At 49.5% G+C, this 20,261-nt stretch overlaps 1 protein-coding gene and 1 pseudogene across 1 annotated transcript in view; one reads left to right on the forward strand and one right to left on the reverse strand.

Moving 5' to 3' along the window:
- LOC112239784 (vacuolar protein sorting-associated protein 13B-like) overlaps positions 1-11,170 on the forward strand; it is a 160,692-nt gene extending 149,522 nt beyond the window's left edge. The window contains 7 exon segments of the mRNA XM_042315865.1: positions 1,402-1,572; positions 3,422-3,598; positions 6,868-6,894; positions 6,897-6,964; positions 8,338-8,342; positions 9,195-9,444; positions 10,450-11,170. Of these exon segments, the coding sequence (XP_042171799.1) occupies positions 1,402-1,572; positions 3,422-3,598; positions 6,868-6,894; positions 6,897-6,964; positions 8,338-8,342; positions 9,195-9,444; positions 10,450-10,698 (947 nt within the window). The 3' untranslated portion in view covers positions 10,699-11,170.
- A 4,048-nt stretch (positions 11,171-15,218) lies between these two features.
- Positions 15,219-20,261, reverse strand: part of LOC121845080 — a 24,550-nt pseudogene continuing 19,507 nt past the window's right edge.

Below are 20,261 nucleotides of genomic sequence, written 5' to 3' on the forward strand. Positions count from 1 at the left end.
TACCATACCACATCTTTAATGGTACCATACCACATCTCTAATGGTACCATACCACATCTCTAATGGTACCATACCACATCTCTAATGGTACCAATGGTACCATACCACATCTATACCACATCGCTAATACATCTCTAAAGGTACCATACCACAAATCTAATACATCTCTAATGGTACCATACCACATCTCTAATACATCTCTAGTGGTACCATACCACATCTCTAATGGCACCATACCACATCTCTAATGGTACCATACCACATCTCTAATTGTACCATACCACATCTCTAATGGTACCATATCTCTAATGGTACCATACCACATCTCTAATGATACCATACCACATCTTTAATTGTACCACATCTCTAATGGTACCACATCTCTGATGGTACCACATCTCTAAAGGTACCATACCACATCTCTAAAGGTACCATACCACATCTCTAATGGTACCATACCACATCTCTAATGGCACCATACCACATCTCTAATGGTACCATACCACATCTCTAATGGTACCATACCACATCTCTAATACATCTCTAATGGTACCATACCACATCTCTAATGCTACCACATATCTAAAGGTACCATACCACATCTCTAAAGGTACCATACCACATCTGTAATGGTACCACATCTCTAATGGTACCATACCACATCTCTAATACATCTCTAATGGTACCATACCACATCTCTAACCTATGGTACCACATCTCTAATGGTACCATACCACATCTTTAAAGGTACCACATCTCTAATGGTACCATACCACATCTCTAAAGGTACCATACCACATCTCTAATACATCTCTAATGGTACCATACCACATCTTTAATGGTACCACATCTCTAAAGGTACCACATCTATAATGGTACCATACCACATCTCTAATGGTACCATACCACATCTCTAATGGTACCATACCACATCTCTAATGGTACCATACCACATCTCTAATACATCTCTAAAGGTACCATACCACATCTCTAACACATCTCTAGTGGTACCATACCACATCTCTAATGGTAACACATCTCTAAAGGTACCACATCTCTAAAGGTACCATACCACATCTCTAATACATCTCTAATGGTACCATACCACATCTCTAATGGTACCATACCACATCTCTAATGGTACCACATCTCTAACACATCTCTAATGGTACCATACCACATCTCTAATGGTACCATACCACATCTTTAATGGTACCACATCTCTAAAGGTACCACATCTATAATGGTACCATACCACATCTCTAATGGTACCATACCTAGTGACGAGGCAGCCATTGGTCTGAAATATAAATTCAGGATTGTGCCTTTAAATCCTGTATATTTTAAACAGGTCTGGGAACAGGTTAGTCAGTTAGGTAATTCTCCTGTCTCTTCCTGTAGGCACGCTGACGTCCATCACCAACCTGGCGACCAGCCTGGCCAGGAACATGGACCGGCTGTCCCTGGACGAGGAGCACTATACCAGGCAGGAGGAGTGGAGGAGGCAGCTACCTGAGAGCCTGGGGGACGGACTCAGACAGGGCCTGTCTAGACTGGGCATCAGCCTACTGGGTGAGTAGAGTATAGTCACTTAGTCAGTCAGTTAGCCAGTCAGTCAGTCAGTTAGCCAGTCAGCCAGTCAGTTAGTCAGCCAGACAGCCAGTCAGTTAGCCAGTCAGTTAGCCAGTCAGTTAGCCAGTTAGCCAGTCAGCCAGACAGTCAGTCAGTTAGCCAGTCACTCAGCCAACCAGTCATTCAGCCAGTTAGCCAGTCACTCAGCCAACCAGTCATTCAGCCAGTTAGCCAGTCACTCAGCCAGTCAGACAGTCAGTCAGTAGGTACAGTGGAGACAGAGAGTCAGTCAGTAGGTCCATTCAGTCAGTCAGTAGGTACAGTCAGTCAGCCAGTAGGTACAGTGGAGACACACAGACAGTCAGTCAGCCAGCCACTCAGTCAGTCAGCACAGTGGAGACCAGCATGGTCCCAATAAACACCTAGGGTCTCTCTGTTTCAAAGACACGAGAGAAACATCTACTTATGACAGGGGATATCTGGCTCCAAGGACCATGTTCTGATTGGTTGGGAGGTTAAATCCCTTAGTGGGACTGCTGTATCCACACTGTCAATCACAAACATTACTGGTATACAATATCCCTTTGATATAGACCAGAACTTCAGGAACCAATAATGACACTGTTGTACATGACACTCTGTTGTACTACATGACACTCTGTTGTACTACATGACACTCTGTTGTACTACATGACACTCTGTTGTACTACATGACACTCTGTAATACATGACACTCTGTTGTACTACATGACACTCTGTTGTACTACATGACACTCTGTTGTACTACATGACACTCCGTTGTACTACATTACTCTGTTGTAATACTCTGTAATACATGACACTCTGTTGTACTACATGACACTCTGTTGTACTACATGACACTCTGTTGTACTACATGACACTCTGTTGTACTACATGACACTCTGTTGTACTACATGACACTCATGATACTCTGTTGTACTACATGACACTCTGTTGTACTACATGACACTCTGTTGTACTACATGACACTCTGTTGTACTACATGTTGTACTACATGATACTCTGTTGTACTACATGACACTCTGTTGTACTACATGACACTCTGTTGTACTACATGACACTCTGTTGTACTACATGACACTCTGTTGTACTACATGATACTCTGTTGTACTACATGATACTCTGTTGTACTACATGATACTCTGTTGTACTACATGACACTCTGTTGTACTACATGACACATGACACTGTTGTACTACATGATGATGACACTCTGTTGTACTACATGACACTCTGTTGTACTACATGACACTCTGTTGTACTACATGACACTCTGTTGTACTACATGACACTCTGTTGTACTACATGATACTCTGTTGTACTACATGATACTCTGTTGTACTACATGACACTCTGTTGTACTACATGACACTCTGTTGTACTACATGACACTCTGTTGTACTACATGACACTCTGTTGTACTACATGACACTCTGTTGTACTACATGACACTCTGTTGTACTACATGACACTCTGTTGTACTACATGACACTCTGTTGTACTACATGATACTCTGTTGTCTCCAGGAGCGATCTGTTGTATAGCTGGCATCGTGGACCAGCCCATGTTGTAATACGTGATACTCTGTTATGATACTATGTTATAATACTCTGTTGTACTACGTGATACTCTGTTGTACTACATAATACTCTGTTGTAATACGTGATCCTCTGTTGTCTCCAGGAGCGATAGCTGGCATCGTGGACCAGCCCATGTTGTAATACGTGATCCTCTGTTGTCTCCAGGAGCGATAGCTGGCATCGTGGACCAGCCCATGTTGTAATACGTGATCCTCTGTTGTCTCCAGGAGCGATAGCTGGCATCGTGGACCAGCCCATGCAGAACTTCCAGCGGGGTTCAGAGATGCAGAGTTCAGCAGGCAGCAAGGCCAAAGGGGTCATCTCTGGAGTGGGGAAAGGCATCGTGGGGGTCTTTACCAAACCTATAGGGGGCGCTGCAGAGCTGGTCTCGCAGACGGGATATGGTGGGTTCACACACTTCGCCGTTTATATTTTGAAAAGTTTGAGCTTTTATTTTACCACTGGCAGGTTAACTAAGAACAAATTCTTTATTTACGTCCCTGAGATCGTTTTTTAACACATCACTGTTCAACAGTAGTGGACACACCTCCAGTCCACCCAACACAGTTTATTCAGGCCTGACAAAGAGACATTTCTGGTCGAAAACGTAAAAGTTTATTGTATGGGAGCATTTCAACGCTTTTACACTTGACTACAAGTCCCCCTCCTAGCGGTATGCTAACATACAGATTACTCCCTCCCTGGGGGTCCTAGCGGTATGCTAACATACAGATTACTCCCTCCCTGGGGGTCCTAGCGGTATGCTAACATACAGATTACTCCCTCCCTGGGGGTCCTAGCGGTATGCTAACATACAGATTACTCCCTCCCTGGGGGTCCTAGCGGTATGCTAACATACAGATTACTCCCTCCCTCAACAGTACTGTAGGCCTGCTGTAGTGTTCTGTCCTGGGGGTCCTAGCGGTATGCTAACATACAGATTACTCCCTCCCTCAACAGTACTGTAGGCCTGCTGTAGTGTTCTGTCCTAGCGGTATGCTAACATACAGATTACTCCCTCCCTGGGGGTCCTAGCGGTATGCTAACATACAGATTACTCCCTCAACAGTACTGTAGGCCTGCTGTAGTGTTGTGACCTGAGGGTCCTAGCAGTATGCTAACATCCAGATTACTCCCTCCCTCAACAGTACTGTAGGCCTGCTGTAGTGTTCTGTTCTGGGGGTCCTGGCGGTATGCTAACACACAGTAGTTATGCTCCCTCCAAGGAGCCCTAGCGGTCCTACCGTAGCGGTATGCTAACAGGCTGTAATACCCAGTCTATGGGGTGGTAGCAGTCCTAGCGTACCGGTATGCTAACAGGCTGTAATACCCAGTCTATGGGGTGGTAGCAGTCCTAGCGTAGCACCGGTATGCTAACAGGCTGTAATACCCAGTCTATGGGGTGGTAGCGGTCCTAGCATAGTGGTAGGCTAACAGAATGTAATACCCAGTCTGTGGGGTGGTAGCGGTCCTAGCATAGTGGTAGGCTAACAGGCTGTAATACCCAGTCTATGGGGTGATAGCAGTCCTAGCGGTATGCTAACAGGCTGTAATACCCAGTCTGTGGGGTGGTAGCAGTCCTAGCGTACCGGTATGCTAACAGGCTGTAATACCCAGTCTATGGGGTGGTAGCGGTCCTAGCATAGTGGTAGGCTAACAGAATGTAATACCCAGTCTGTGGGGTGGTAGCGGTCCTAGCATAGTGGTAGGCTAACAGGCTGTAATACCCAGTCTGTGGGGTGGTAGCGGTCCTAGCATAGTGGTAGGCTACCAGAATGTAATGCACAGTCTGTGGGGTGGTAGCGGTCCTAGCATCGTGGTAGGCTAACAGGATGTAATGCCCAGTTTGTGGGGTGGTAGTGGTCCTAGCATAGTGGTAGGCTAACAGAATCTAATGCCCAGTCTGTGGGGTGGTAGCGGTCTTAGCTTAAGCATATGCTATCTAGTAGGTGTGGAAGTTCAGTCCTCTTGGCCCTGGAGGGTTTATTAACTGGGCCCTGGAGGGTTTACTAACTGGGCCCTGGAGGGTTTACTAACTGGGCCCTGGAGGGTTTATTAACTGGGCCCTGGAGGGTTTATTAACTGGGCCTTGGAGGGTTTACTAACTGGGCCCTGGAGGGTTTATTAACTGGGCCTTGGAGGGTTTATTAACTGGGCGCCCTGGATGGTTTATTAATTGGGCCCTGGACTTTATTAACTGGGCTGCTGCTGAAAGCCCCAATGATGTCACTAAACTTCTGGAGGAGTTTATAGTTTATTAAAGACAGGGGGGGAGTGGAGAAGAGGAGGGAGGGGAAGGGGGGGAGGGAAGGGAGGAAGAGGGGGAGGAGGAGGAGGAGGGAAGGAAGGAAGGCTGTGAGGAGAGGAGAGGTGAGGGTGAGTTTTTGTGTTAGCCAGCACTAACAGCTCAGCGCGACAGAACATAAATATTAAATTAAGTGAGCAGCTGTGTGTCAGAACCATGGTACCCTGGGGACTGATGCTAATCTAGCTCTCCTAGCTAGCTATACACACACCCACACTATGTGTGTCAGAACCATGGTACCCCGGGGACTGATGCTAATCTAGCTCCCCTAGCTAGCTACACACATACCCACACTATGTGTGTCAGAACCATGGTACCCCGGGGACTGATGCTAATCTAGCTCCCTAGCTAGCTACACACATACCCACACTCTGTGTGTCAGAACCATGGTACCCCGGGGACTGATGCTAATCTAGCTCCCCTAGCTAGCTACACACATACCCACACTATGTGTGTCAGAACCATGGTACCCCGGGGACTGATGCTAATCTAGCTACACACATACCCACACTATGTGTGTCAGAACCATGGTACCCCGGGGACTGATGCTAATCTAGCTACACACATACCCACACTATGTGTGTCAGAACCATGGTACCCCGGGGACTGATGCTAATCTAGCTCCCATAGCTAGCTACACACATACCCACACTCTGTGTGTCAGAACCATGGTACCCTGGGGACTGATGCTAATCTAGCTCCCCTAGCTAGCTACACACATACCCACACTATGTGTGTCAGAACCATGGTACCCCGGGGACTGATGCTAATCTAGCTCCCCTAGCTAGCTACACACACACACACATAAACACACATACCCACGCTCTGTGTGTGTGTGATTTTGGAATGTACTCTAGCGCACACACGCATAAACACACACTGCTAGAGTACATTCCACAACACACAAGGCGGGGGGCAGGTTCCACAACACACAAGGCGGCAGGGGGGTACGGGGGGGGCTGAGGTTCCACAAGGCAGAACCATGGGGGGGCAGGTTCCACAACACACAAGGCATGTTTTATGTTTTAAAATGCATGATGTCATCAAGTCACTTCACGGCTGACAGGAAGACGAGGCAACAAGTTGCACATGTAGACACACACACACGCAGGAACACACACACACGCAGGAACACACACACACAGGAACACACACACACACAGGAACACACACACATGCAGGAACACACTCATCCTGTGGGACTTGGAGACTCAGTCTACTGTACACTGAACCTTTCTGCTTTGATCTACTCTATGTGTGTGTGTGTGTGGTGTGTGTGTGTGTGGTGTGTGTGTGTGTGTGTGTGTGTGTGTGTGTGTGTGTGTGTGTGTGTGTGTGTGTGTGTGTGTGTGTTGTTGTCCTGAGCAGGTATCCTTCATGGAGCTGGTCTCTGGCAGCTCCCAAACAGCTGTACCTCCCAGCAGACCAGAAGTCAGCCCTCGCGCCCAACAGCCACGTCAAATACGTCTTTAAGAACTGAACTCTATAACACACACACATACACACAGCCCATGTCCCCACACACACACACACACACAGCCCAGGTCCCCCACACACACACACACAGCCCCGGTCTTGGAGACACACACACACAACCCCGGTCCCCACACACACACACACACACACACACACACACACACACACACACACACACACAGCCCCGGTCCCCACCCACCCACCCACCCACCCCTCACCCACACACACACACACAGCCCCGGTCCCCATAACACACACCCACACACACACACACACACACACACACACACAGCCCGGGTCCCCACCCACACACCCACCCACACACACACACCCACCCACCCACCCACCAACAGCCACCCACCCACCCACCCGCCCACCAACAGCCACCCACCCACCCACCCGCCCACCAACAGCCACCCACCCACCCACCCGCCCACCAACAGCCACCCACCCACACACACCCACCCACACCCACCCACCCACCAACCAACAGCCACCTGTCTGAAAGGAAGGGATCCCCTTGCTTCCCCATCAAGCTGCAGGAACGGAGGAGCAAACTGAAGTAGAGAGGAGATTCACAAACTCTTGGAGGACCGTGGATTGGATTTATTAATTCGACAGGGACATTCATCAACATTACAGTAATGAAACATCCATGTAAATGTCCTGGGAAGGTCAGGGCGAATACAGCCGCTACGCAAACACAAATACACAGCCGCTACGCAAACACAAATACACAGCCGCTACGCAAACACAAATACACAGCCGCTACGCAAACACAAATACACAGCCGCTACGCAAACACAAAACACAACGCAAACACAAATACACAGCCGCTACGCAAACACAAATACACAGCCACTACGCAAACACAAATACACAGCCGCTACGCAAACACAAATACACAGCCGCTACGCAAACACAAATACACAGCCGCTACGCAAACACAAATACTCACTACAAAACCCCATAGGAATACATTACACCCAATACAATATGATTCTATCAACAAAACCCCATAGGAATACATTACACCCACTACAATATGATCTGTTAAATCACGCTGTCATCAGCTGTCCTCTTACATATGAGGAGACACAGGGAACTCAGGTGTTCAGGCTCGGTTTGATTTGAGCCGTGATTTAAAAAGGTAGAATAGTGTAGTAATCAGTTTGTCAAGTCTATGGGTAGTGCATTCCAGTATGTTGTAGCTGAGAGGGCTGATTGGCTGAGAGGGCTGATTGGCTGAGTCTGAAATGGACAACGCCGTCCCCTGTAGTTACTGCCCTTGTTATCCTGGAGGTGGTTTCCTTCAGCATGGCCAGCAGAACCGCCCTGCATCCCACTGCTGAAACTAAGCAGGTTTGGTCCTGGTCGGTCTGGGAGACCAGACGTGTGGTAGTGTTTGAATAGGTACAACATATCTAGTGATTTAACATGTGTGGTAGTGTTTGAATAGGTACAACATATCTAGTGATTTAACATGTGTGATAGTGATTTAACATGTGAGGTAGTGTTTGAATAGGTACAACATATCTAGTGATTTAACATGTGTGATAGTGTTTGAATAGGTACAACGTATCTAGTGATTTAACATGTGTGGTAGTGTTTGAATAGGTACAACATATCTAGTGATTTAACATGTGAGGTAGTGTTTGAATAGGTACAACATATCTAGTGATTTAACATGTGAGGTAGTGTTTGAATAGGTACAACATATCTAGTGATTTAACATGTGTGGTAGTGTTTGAATAGGTACAACATATCTAGTGATTTAACATGTGTGATAGTGATTTAACATGTGAGGTAGTGTTTGAATAGGTACAACATATCTAGTGATTTAACATGTGTGATAGTGTTTGAATAGGTACAACGTATCTAGTGATTTAACATGTGTGGTAGTGATTTAACATGTGTGGTAGTGATTTAACATGTGTGGTAGTGTTTGAATAGATACAACATATCTAGTGATAGTGTTTGAATAGGTACAACATATCTAGTGATTTAACATGTGTGGTAGTGTTTGAATAGGTACAACATATCTAGTGATTTAACATGTGTGATAGTGTTTGAATAGGTACAACATATCTAGTGACTTAACATGTGTGCATACATTTGTATGGACATACTGGTCACCTATGGTCATGTGGTCTAATGGGGTTCTTGTATATTCATCTGTCGGCTGACCTCTGTCTCCTCTTCCTCCCTCCACTCCCCAGGAAGATGCTCCAGTCCCTGGGTCGTCCAGAGGTTCACATGTCCCTGGAGGTGGTGATCGTGTCCGGGTCGGGTCAGGAGCATGCTGGGTGTCTGCTGCTGACAGGGGAGGTGGTGTTTGTGGTCAGTCTGTCTGAAGACACACAGCAGCAGGCCTTCCCCATCACCGAGGTGGCCTGTCAACAAGACCCCCACCACCTGGGAGCGCTGACCCTCACGCTGCAGCAGCAGAGACTCACCAACGATGTAGAGGTAGGGGGTGAGGGGGTGAGGGGGTAGGAGAGGGTGAGGTAGGGGTGAGGGGGTAGGAGAGGGTGAGGTAGGTAGGGGGATGGGATGATAGGGGTGAGGGGGTGGGGGGTGAGGGGGGTGAGGGGGGTAGGGGGAGGGGGTAGGAGAGGGTGAGGTAGGGGTGAGGGGGTAGGAGAGGGTGAGGTAGGGGGGATGGGGGGGATGGGATGATAGGGGGGGTGAGGGGGATGGGATGGGGGTGAGAGGGGGTGAGGGGGTAGGGGGTAGGAGAGGGTGAGGTAGGGGTGAGGGGGTAGGAGAGGGTGAGGTAGGGGGATGGGATGATAGGGGTGAGGGGGTGAGGGGGTAGGAGAGGGTGAGGTAGGGGGATGGGATGATAGGGGTGAGGGGGATGAGAGGGGGTGAGGGGGTAGGAGAGGGTGAGGTAGGGGTGGGGGGGGGTGAGGGGGTAGGAGAGGGTGAGGTAGGGGGATGGGATGATAGGGGTGAGGGGGATGAGAGGGGGTGAGGGGGTAGGAGAGGGTGAGGGGGTAGGAGAGGATGAGGTAGGGGGATGGGATGATAGGGGTGAGGGGGTAGGTGAGGTGAGGGATGGTAGGGGTTGTGAGGGTGAGGGTAAGGGGGTGGGGGTGAGGGAGGGTAGGGGTTGTGAGGGTGAGGGTAGGGGTGAGGGAGGGGAGGTGGGGGATGATAGGGGTGGGGGAGGTGAGGGTGAGGGAGTGGAGGGAGTGGAGGGTGAGGGAGGGGAGGTGGGGGATGGTAGGGAGGTGAGGGAGTGGAGGGTGAGGGTAGGGGTGAGGGAGTGGAGGGTGATCACCATATGGTCATTCAGCAGAAGTGTTTATCCTTGGCCAACTACAGTGAACAAAAATATTCAGATTTCCGAACATGCAGGAAACATCACTAAACTCCTTCCCTCCTCCTCCCCCTCCCCCCCTCCTCCTCCCCCTCCCCCTCCTCCCTCCTCCCCCCCTCCTCCTCCTCCCTCCTCCCCCCTCCCCTCAGGGTGACAGTGGGAGGGAGTGGTTGTCAGAGCAGCAGTATGGTCGCCTGGTGGACTATGTGACTCGTGCGTCTGCGTTCCTCTCCCCGTCGGCCTCGTCTCTCCAGCAGGCTCCTCCCATCACCCCGGCCGAGCCTCCGCCCGCCGTCACCAAGACCTACCGTTACCTGGTCAGCCCCGCCCACGCTGCCGTGTTCGTCTCCAAGTTCACCATGGTCAAGAACAAGGCGCTGCGCATCGGCTTCCACTGACACACACCTTTACAGAGACACACCTGGACAGAGACACACCTGTACACACACACACACACCTTTACAGAGACCCTGACACACACCTGTACACACACACACACACCTTTACAGAGACCCTGACACACACTCGTACACACACACACACACCTGTTGAACTCTCTCTTTAGGTTGAACATCCACAAACTGCCTTTAATGTCCTCTGTGCAATAAGAAGCAGTTCCCCTCTCATAGAACAAGGGAAGACGGTTTAAACTGATTTACTCTTTAACATTTCAACAAAACACCTGTGGCAATGAACACTAATGTCGAGGAGACTGGAGGGGCTACAGTACGTTCCAAATGCCACACTAATCCCTATATAGTGCACTACTATAGACCAGGACCCACCCTAATCCCTATATAGTGCACTACTATAGACCAGGACTCACCCTATTTCCTATATAGTGCACTACTATAGACCAGGACCCACCCTAATCCCTATATAGTGCACTACTATAGACCAGGACCCACCCTAATCCCTATATAGTGCACTACTATAGCCTAGGAACCAATGCCACCCTAATCCCTACATAGTGCACTACTATAGACCAGGACCCACCCTAATCCCTATATATAGTGCACTACTATAGATCAGGAACCAATGCCACCCTAATCCCTACATAGTGCACTACTATAGACCAGGACCCACCCTAATCCCTATATATAGTGCACTACTATAGATCAGGAACCAATGCCACCCTAATCCCTACATAGTGCACTACTATAGACCAGGACCCAATGCCACCCTAATCCCTACATAGTGCACTACTATAGACCAGGACCCACCCTAATCCCTATATATAGTGCACCAATGCCACCCTAATCCCTACATAGTGCACTACTATAGCCCAGGCCCCATATGCCCCTGTGTTGGGAATAGGTTGCCATTAGGTTGTTTCACTCGTTGTCATATTGTCCTTAACCGAGTGTCTCCGAGCTCTTTATTCCTGAGTAACTGAGCTGTTAATGCTGAGAGCCTCTCTGACCGGGTCACGGTGCCGGTGGCGAACGAGTCAGACGAACGCTCAGGAATAAAGAAATGGTTCATATCCTGTCCACCAAAATATGGTTGTGGGATTTGTTGCTTTTCAGTGTATTTTTTGTTTTTGTTTTCTAGAAGACGTAACACGTTACGATGAGATGTTTCAACATCAAATCGTTTAGCTCTGTGTATTTTAAGTTCATGCCCAAGATCATTACCTTGTTATACATTCTGTTAAAACACATCTTTATGGAATATAAAAACAGTTTTTGTACTCTGCCTTTGACGGTCTGGATCACGTGGCCAACCCCATTCCACGGAGGGCCGAGTGTCTAAGGGGTTTCTCCCTCCTCCCCTTTGTACTTGATTGGTGAATTAAAGGTCACTAATTAGTCAAGAACTCACCAGGTTGTCTAGGTCTTAACTGAAAGGAAAAACCTAAAAACGCCAGACCCTCCGTGGAACGAGTTGGACCCCCCCTGGTCTACATGGATAATATATTGTATTAAATGACATTCTAATAAAAATATTGAAGTTGTGACGTCACGTGGTTCCCTTGACCAATAATACCTGCTCAGGTTATTAAAGGTAGTGGATCTACTACGGATTGTTCAGGGTTGGATAGCCAGCCAATAGGAGGAGACTTTAGGGCTCCGTATTATCCTGACAAGGCCAATAGGAGGAGACATTAGGGCTCAGTATTATCCTGACTAGGAGGGGACATTAGGGCTCAGTATTATCCTGACTAGGAGGAGACATTAGGGCTCAGTATTATCCTGACTAGGAGGGGACATTAGGGCTTAGTATTATCCTGACTAGGAGGAGACATTAGGGCTCAGTATTATCCTGACTAGGAGGAGACATTAGGGCTCAGTATTATCCTGACTAGGAGGAGACATTAGGGCTCAGTATTATCCTGACTAGGAGGAGATATTAGGGCTCAGTATTATCCTGACTAGGCCACTAGGAGGAGACATTAGGGCTCAGTATTATCGTGACTAGGCCACTAGGAGGAGACATTAGGGCTCAGTATTATCCTGACTAGGAGGAGACATTAAGGCTCAGTATTATCCTGACTAGGCCACTAGGAGGAGACATTAGGGCTCAGTATTATCCCGACTAGGCCACTAGGAGGAGACATTAGGGCTCAGTATTATCCTGACTAGGAGGAGACATTAGGGCTCAGTATTATCCTGACTAGGAGGGGACATTAGGGCTCAGTATTATCCTGACTAGGAGGAGACATTAGGGCTCAGTATTATCCTGACTAGGAGGGGACATTAGGGCTTAGTATTATCCTGACTAGGAGGAGACATTAGGGCTCAGTATTATCCTGACTAGGAGGAGACATTAGGGCTCAGTATTATCCTGACTAGGAGGAGATATTAGGGCTCAGTATTATCCTGACTAGGCCACTAGGAGGAGACATTAGGGCTCAGTATTATCGTGACTAGGCCACTAGGAGGAGACATTAGGGCTCAGTATTATCCTGACTAGGAGGAGACATTAAGGCTCAGTATTATCCTGACTAGGCCACTAGGAGGAGACATTAGGGCTCAGTATTATCCCGACTAGGCCACTAGGAGGAGACATTAGGGCTCAGTATTATCCTGACTAGGAGGAGACATTAAGGCTCAGTATTATCCTGACTAGGAGGAGACATTAGGGCTCAGTATTATCCCGACTAGGCCACTAGGAGGAGACATTAGGGCTCAGTATTATCCTGACTAGGAGGAGACATTAAGGCTCAGTATTATCCTGACTAGGAGGAGACATTAGGGCTCAGTATTATCCTGACTAGGCCACTAGGAGGAGACATTAGGGCTCAGTATTATCCTGACTAGGAGGAGACATTAGGGCTCAGTATTATCCTGACTAGGAGGAGACATTAGGGCTCAGTATTATCCTGACTAGGCCACTAGGAGAAGACATTAGGGCTCAGTATTATCCTGACTAGGAGGAGACATTAGGGCTCAGTATTATCCTGACTAGGAGGAGACATTAGGGCTCAGTATTATCCTGACTAGGAGGAGACATTAGGGCTCAGTATTATCCTGACTAGGCCACTAGGAGGAGACATTAGGGCTCAGTATTATCCTGACTAGGAGGAGACATTAGGGCTCAATATTATCCTGACTAGGAGGAGACATTAGGGCTCAGTATTATCCTGACTAGGAGGAGACATTAGGGCTCAGTATTATCCTGACTAGGAGGAGACATTAGGGCTCAGTATTATCCTGACTAGGAGACATTAGGGCTCAGTATTATCCTGACTAGGAGGAGACATTAGGGCTCAGTATTATCCTGACTAGGAGGAGACATTAGGGCTCAGTATTATCCTGACTAGGCCACTAGGAGGAGGCATTAGGGCTCAGTATTATCCTGACTAGGAGGAGACATTAGGGCTCAGTATTATCCTGACTAGGAGGAGACATTAGGGCTCAGTATTATCCTGACTAGGAGGAGACATTAGGGCTCAGTATTATCCTGACTAGGCCACTAGGAGGAGACATTAGGGCTCAGTATTATCCTGACTGGGAGGAGACATTAGGGCTCAGTATTATCCTGACTAGGAGGAGACATTAGGGCTCAGTATTATCCTGACTAGGAGACATTAGGGCTCAGTATTATCCTGACTAGGAGACATTAGGGCTCAGTATTATCCTGACTAGGAGGAGACATTAGGGCTCAGTATTATCCTGACTAGGCCACTAGGAGGAGACATTAGGGCTCAGTATTATCCTGACTAGGAGGAGACATTAGGGCTCAGTATTATCCTGACTAGGAGGAGACATTAGGGCTCAGTATTATCCTGACTAGGCCACTAGGAGGAGACATTAGGGCTCAGTATTATCCTGACTAGGAGGAGACATTAGGGCTCAGTATTATCCTGACTAGGCCACTAGGAGGAGACATTAGGGCTCAGTATTATCCTGACTAGGAGGAGACATTAGGGCCTGCATTGTGGGAGGAGACTATTTGTCAACCAATCACGTGATTTTACTTGACCCATGAGAACAGGACCAAAGACGTGACTAAACAGAAAGCAGCTTTGCAGCGATTCATGTACAACAAATTAAATGTTATTTTACCTTTATTTAACCAGGCAAGTCAGTTAAAGAACAAATTCTTATTTTCAATGACAGCCTAGGAACAGTGGGTTAACTGCCTGTTCAGGGGCAGAATGACAGATTTGTACCTTGTCGGCTTGGGGGATTTGAACTTGCAACCTTCCGGTTACTAGTCCAACGCTCTAACCACTAGGCTACCCTGCCACCCCAAATGTGATATTTGAGTCTCTCTCCTCAGTTCACAGTACAAATGTAGGCTACACACATTTACAGTGATATGGGGATAGAGACATTTTTTTACATTTATTTCTACAAACAAACAACTTGGAAAGTCACATCAGTATCAGACTTAACACTGAAACAGATGCACCTTCCCAGAGTTCATTTCTCCACGATCGTCTGCAGACGGTTTGCTTCAGGATTTCCACTCAAACAAGCCCATTGTCTGTCCTGGGGAGACGTTGGAGCTCTGCTGGGCCTGGTGTTGGCTCTGTCCTGGGGAGACGTTGGAGCTCTGCTGGGCCTGGTGTTGGCTCTGTCCTGGGGAGACGTTGGAGCTCTGCTGGGCCTGGTGTTGGCTCTGTCCTGTGGGAGACGTTGGAGCTCTGCTTGGCCTGGTGTTGGCTCAGTCCTGGGGGAGACGTTGGAGCTCTGCTGGGTCTGGTGTTGGCTCTGTCCTGGGGAGACGTTGGAGCTCTGCTGGGTCTGGTGTTGGCTCTGTCCTGGGGAGACGTTGGAGCTCTGCTGGGTCTGGTGTTGGCTCTGTCCTGGGGAGACGTTGGAGCTCTGCTGGGCCTGGTGTTGGCTCTGTCCTGGGGGAGACGTTGGAGCTCTGCTGGGTCTGGTGTTGGCTCTGTCCTGGGGGAGACGTTGGAGCTCTGCTGGGTCTGGTGTTGGCTCTGTCGGGAGTGTATGCTGCCCTTTGACTTCAGACTGTGGGCAGAGGACGAGTCTGGAGGACAAGAGAGAGGAGGAGAGTAGACTTATTGTTGTGGTCGTTAAGCGCCGCCAGTCTACATCCTACAGGTGTGATTTTACAATGTGAGGACAGACAGCGCTGACTGACTCTTCAACCTGAGGACAGACAGCGCTGACTGACTCTTCAACGTGAGGACAGACAGCGCTGACTGACTCTTCAACCTGAGGACAGACAGCTGACTGACTCTTCAACCTGAGGACAGACAGCGCTGACTGACTCTTCAACCTGAGGACAGACAGCGCTGACTGACTCTTCAACCTGAGGACAGACAGCGCTGACTGACTCTTCAACCTGAGGACAGACAGCGCTGACTGACTCTTCAACCTGAGGACAGACAGCGCTGACTGACTCTTCAACCTGAGGACAGACAGCGCTGACTGACTCTTCAACCTGAGGACAGACAGCGCTGACAGAGCTGACTGACTCTAATGTGAGGACAGACAGAGCTGACTGACTCTTCAACCTGAGGACAGACAGCGCTGACTGACTCTTCAACCTGAGGACAGACAGCGCTGACTGACTCTTCAACCTGAGGACAGACAGCGCTGACTGACTCTTCAACCTGAGGACAGACAGCGCTGACTGACTCTTCAACGTGAGGACAGACAGCGCTGACTGACTCTTCAACCTGAGGACAGACAGCGCTGACTGACTCTTCAACCTGAGGACAGACAGCGCTGACTGACTCTTTAACGTGAGGACAGACAGAGCTGACTGACTCTAATGTGAGGACAGACAGAGCTGACTGACTCTTCAACCTGAGGACAGACAGCGCTGACTGACTCTTCAACCTGAGGACAGACAGCGCTGACTGACTCTTCAACCTGAGGACAGACAGCGCTGACTGACTCTTCAACCTGAGGACAGACAGCGCTGACTGACTCTTCGACCTGAGGACAGACAGCGCTGACTGACTCTTCAGACCTGAGGACAGACAGCGCTGACTGACTCTTCGACCTGAGGACAGACAGCGCTGACTGACTCTTCGACCTGAGGACAGACAGCGCTGACTGACTCTTCGACCTGAGGACAGACAGCGCTGACTGACTCTTCGACCTGAGGACAGACAGCGCTGACTGACTCTTCGACCTGACAGCAGCGCTGACTGACTCTTCGACCTGAGGACAGACAGCGCTGACTGACTCTTCGACCTGAGGACAGACAGCGCTGACTGACTCTTCGACCTGAGGACAGACAGCGCTGACTGACTCTCGACCTGACAGACAGCTTCTGACCTGAGGACAGACAGCGCTGACTGACTCTTCGACCTGAGGACAGACAGCGCTGACTGACTCTTCGACCTGAGGACAGACAGCGCTGACTGACTCTTCGACCTGAGGACAGACAGCGCTGACTGACTCTTCAACCTGAGGACAGACAGCGCTGACTGACTCTTCAACCTGAGGACAGACAGCGCTGACTGACTCTTCAACCTGAGGACAGACAGCGCTGACTGACTCTTCAACCTGAGGACAGACAGCGCTGACTGACTCTTCAACCTGAGGACAGACAGCTGACTGACTCTTCAACCTGAGGACAGACAGCGCTGACTGACTCTTCAACCTGAGGACAGACAGCGCTGACTGACTCTTCAACCTGAGGACAGACAGCGCTGACTCAACCTGAGGACAGACTCTTCTGACTCTTCAACCTGAGGACAGACAGCGCTGACTGACTCTTCAACCTGAGGACAGACAGCGCTGACTGACTCTTCAACCTGAGGACAGACAGCGCTGACTGACTCTTCAACCTGAGGACAGACAGCGCTGACTGACTCTTCAACCTGAGGACAGACAGCGCTGACTGACTCTTCAACCTGAGGACAGACAGCGCTGACTGACTCTTCAACCTGAGGACAGACAGCGCTGACTGACTCTTCAACCTGAGGACAGACAGCGCTGACTGACTCTTCAACCTGAGGACAGACAGCGCTGACTGACTCTTCAACCTGAGGACAGACAGCGCTGACTGACTCTTCAACCTGAGGACAGACAGCGCTGACTGACTCTTCAACCTGAGGACAGACAGCGCTGACTGACTCTTCTGAGGAACCTGAGGACCAGACAGACAGCGCTGACTGACTCTTCAACCTGAGGACAGACAGCGCTGACTGACTCTTCAACCTGAGGACAGACAGCGCTGACTGACTCTTCAACCTGAGGACAGACAGCGCTGACTGACTCTTCAACCTGAGGACAGACAGCGCTGACTGACTCTTCAACCTGAGACAGACAGCGCTGACTGACTCTTCAACCTGAGGACAGACAGCGCTGACTGACTCTTCAACCTGAGGACAGACAGCGCTGACTGACTCTTCAACCTGAGGACAGACAGCGCTGACTGACTCTTCAACCTGAGGACAGACAGCGCTGACTGACTCTTCAACCTGAGGACAGACAGCGCTGACTGACTCTTCAACCTGAGGACAGACAGCGCTGACTGACTCTTCAACCTGAGGACAGACAGCGCTGACTGACTCTTCAACCTGAGGACAGACAGCGCTGACTGACTCTTCAACCTGAGGACAGACAGCGCTGACTGACTCTTCAACCTGAGGACAGACAGCGCTGACTGACTCTTCAACCTGATGGAGACAGACAGCGCTCTGACTCTCTTCAACCTGAGGACAGACAGCGCTGACTGACTCTTCAACCTGAGGACAGACAGCGCTGACTGACTCTTCAACCTGAGGACAGACAGCGCTGACTGACTCTTCAACCTGAGGACAGACAGCGCTGACTGACTCTTCAACCTGAGGACAGACAGCGCTGACTGACTCTTCAACCTGAGGACAGACAGCGCTGACTGACTCTTCAACCTGAGGACAGACAGCGCTGACTGACTCTTCAACCTGAGGACAGACAGCCTGACTTGACTCTTCAACCTGAGGACAGACAGGACCTGAGACAGCGCTGACTGACTCTTCAACCTGAGACAGACAGCGCTGACTGACTCTTCAACCTGAGGACAGACAGCGCTGACTGACTCTTCAACCTGAGACAGACAGCGCTGACTGACTCTTCAACCTGAGGACAGACAGCGCTGACTGACTCTTCAACCTGAGACAGACAGCGCTGACTGACTCTTCAACCTGAGGACAGACAGCGCTGACTGACTCTTCAACCTGAGACAGACAGCGCTGACTGACTCTTCAACCTGAGGACAGACAGCGCTGACTGACTCTTCAACCTGAGACAGACAGCGCTGACTGACTCTTCAACCTGAGGACAGACAGCGCTGACTGACTCTTCAACCTGAGGACAGACAGCGCTGACTGACTCTTCAACCTGAGGACAGACAGCGCTGACTGACTCTTCAACCTGAGGACAGACAGCGCTGACTGACTCTTCAACCTGACTCTTCAACCTGAGGACAGACAGCGCTGACTGACTCTTCAACCTGAGGACAGACAGCGCTGACTGACTCTTCAACCTGAGGACAGACAGCGCTGACTGACTCTTCAACCTGAGGACAGACAGCGCTGACTGACTCTTCAACCTGAGGACAGACAGCGCTGACTGACTCTTCAACCTGAGGACAGACAGCGCTGACTGACTCTTCAACCTGAGGACAGACAGCGCTGACTGACTCTTCAACCTGAGGACAGACAGCGCTGACTGACTCTTCAACCTGAGGACAGACAGCGCTGACTGACTCTTCAACCTGAGGACAGACAGCGCTGACTGACTCTTCAACCTGAGGACAGACAGCGCTGACTGACTCTTCAACCTGAGGACAGACAGCGCTGACTGACTCTTCAACCTGAGGACTGAGACAGCGCTGACTGACTCTTCAACCTGACAGGACAGACAGCGCTGACTGACTCTTCAACCTGAGGACAGACAGCGCTGACTGACTCTTCAACCTGAGGACAGACAGCGCTGACTGACTCTTCAACCTGAGGACAGACAGCGCTGACTGACTCTTCAACCTGAGGACAGACAGCGCTGACTGACTCTTCAACCTGAGGACAGACAGCGCTGACTGACTCTTCAACGTGAGGACAGACAGCGCTGACTGACTCTTCAACCTGAGGACAGACAGCGCTGACTGACTCTTCCCCTCCTACAGAAACCCTTCTGAACCAGGAGCAGAGCCCTGGCTAGCTTTCCATTGTGAATCACGAGATTTGTCTCAAAGCTCCACATACAGATGGTCCATGTTTCTATGGAGACAGGAGGTCCATGTTTCTATGGAGACAGGAGGTCCATGTTTCTATGGAGACAGAAGGTCCATATGTAGACAGAATGTCCATGTTTCTATGTAGACAGAAGGTCCATGTTTCTATGTAGACAGAAGGTCCACGTTTCTATGGAGACAGAAGGTCCATATGTAGACAGAAGGTCCATGTTTCTATGTAGACAGAAGGTCCACGTTTCTATGGAGACAGAAGGTCCATGTTTCTATGTAGACAGAAGGTCCACGTTTCTATGTAGACAGAAGATCCTTGTTTCTATGTAGACAGAAGGTCCACGTTTCTATGGAGACAGAA

This window comes from Oncorhynchus tshawytscha, unplaced genomic scaffold (genome assembly GCF_018296145.1).
Source record: "Oncorhynchus tshawytscha isolate Ot180627B unplaced genomic scaffold, Otsh_v2.0 Un_contig_8019_pilon_pilon, whole genome shotgun sequence".
In the NCBI taxonomy this organism is placed as follows: domain Eukaryota; kingdom Metazoa; phylum Chordata; class Actinopteri; order Salmoniformes; family Salmonidae; genus Oncorhynchus; species Oncorhynchus tshawytscha.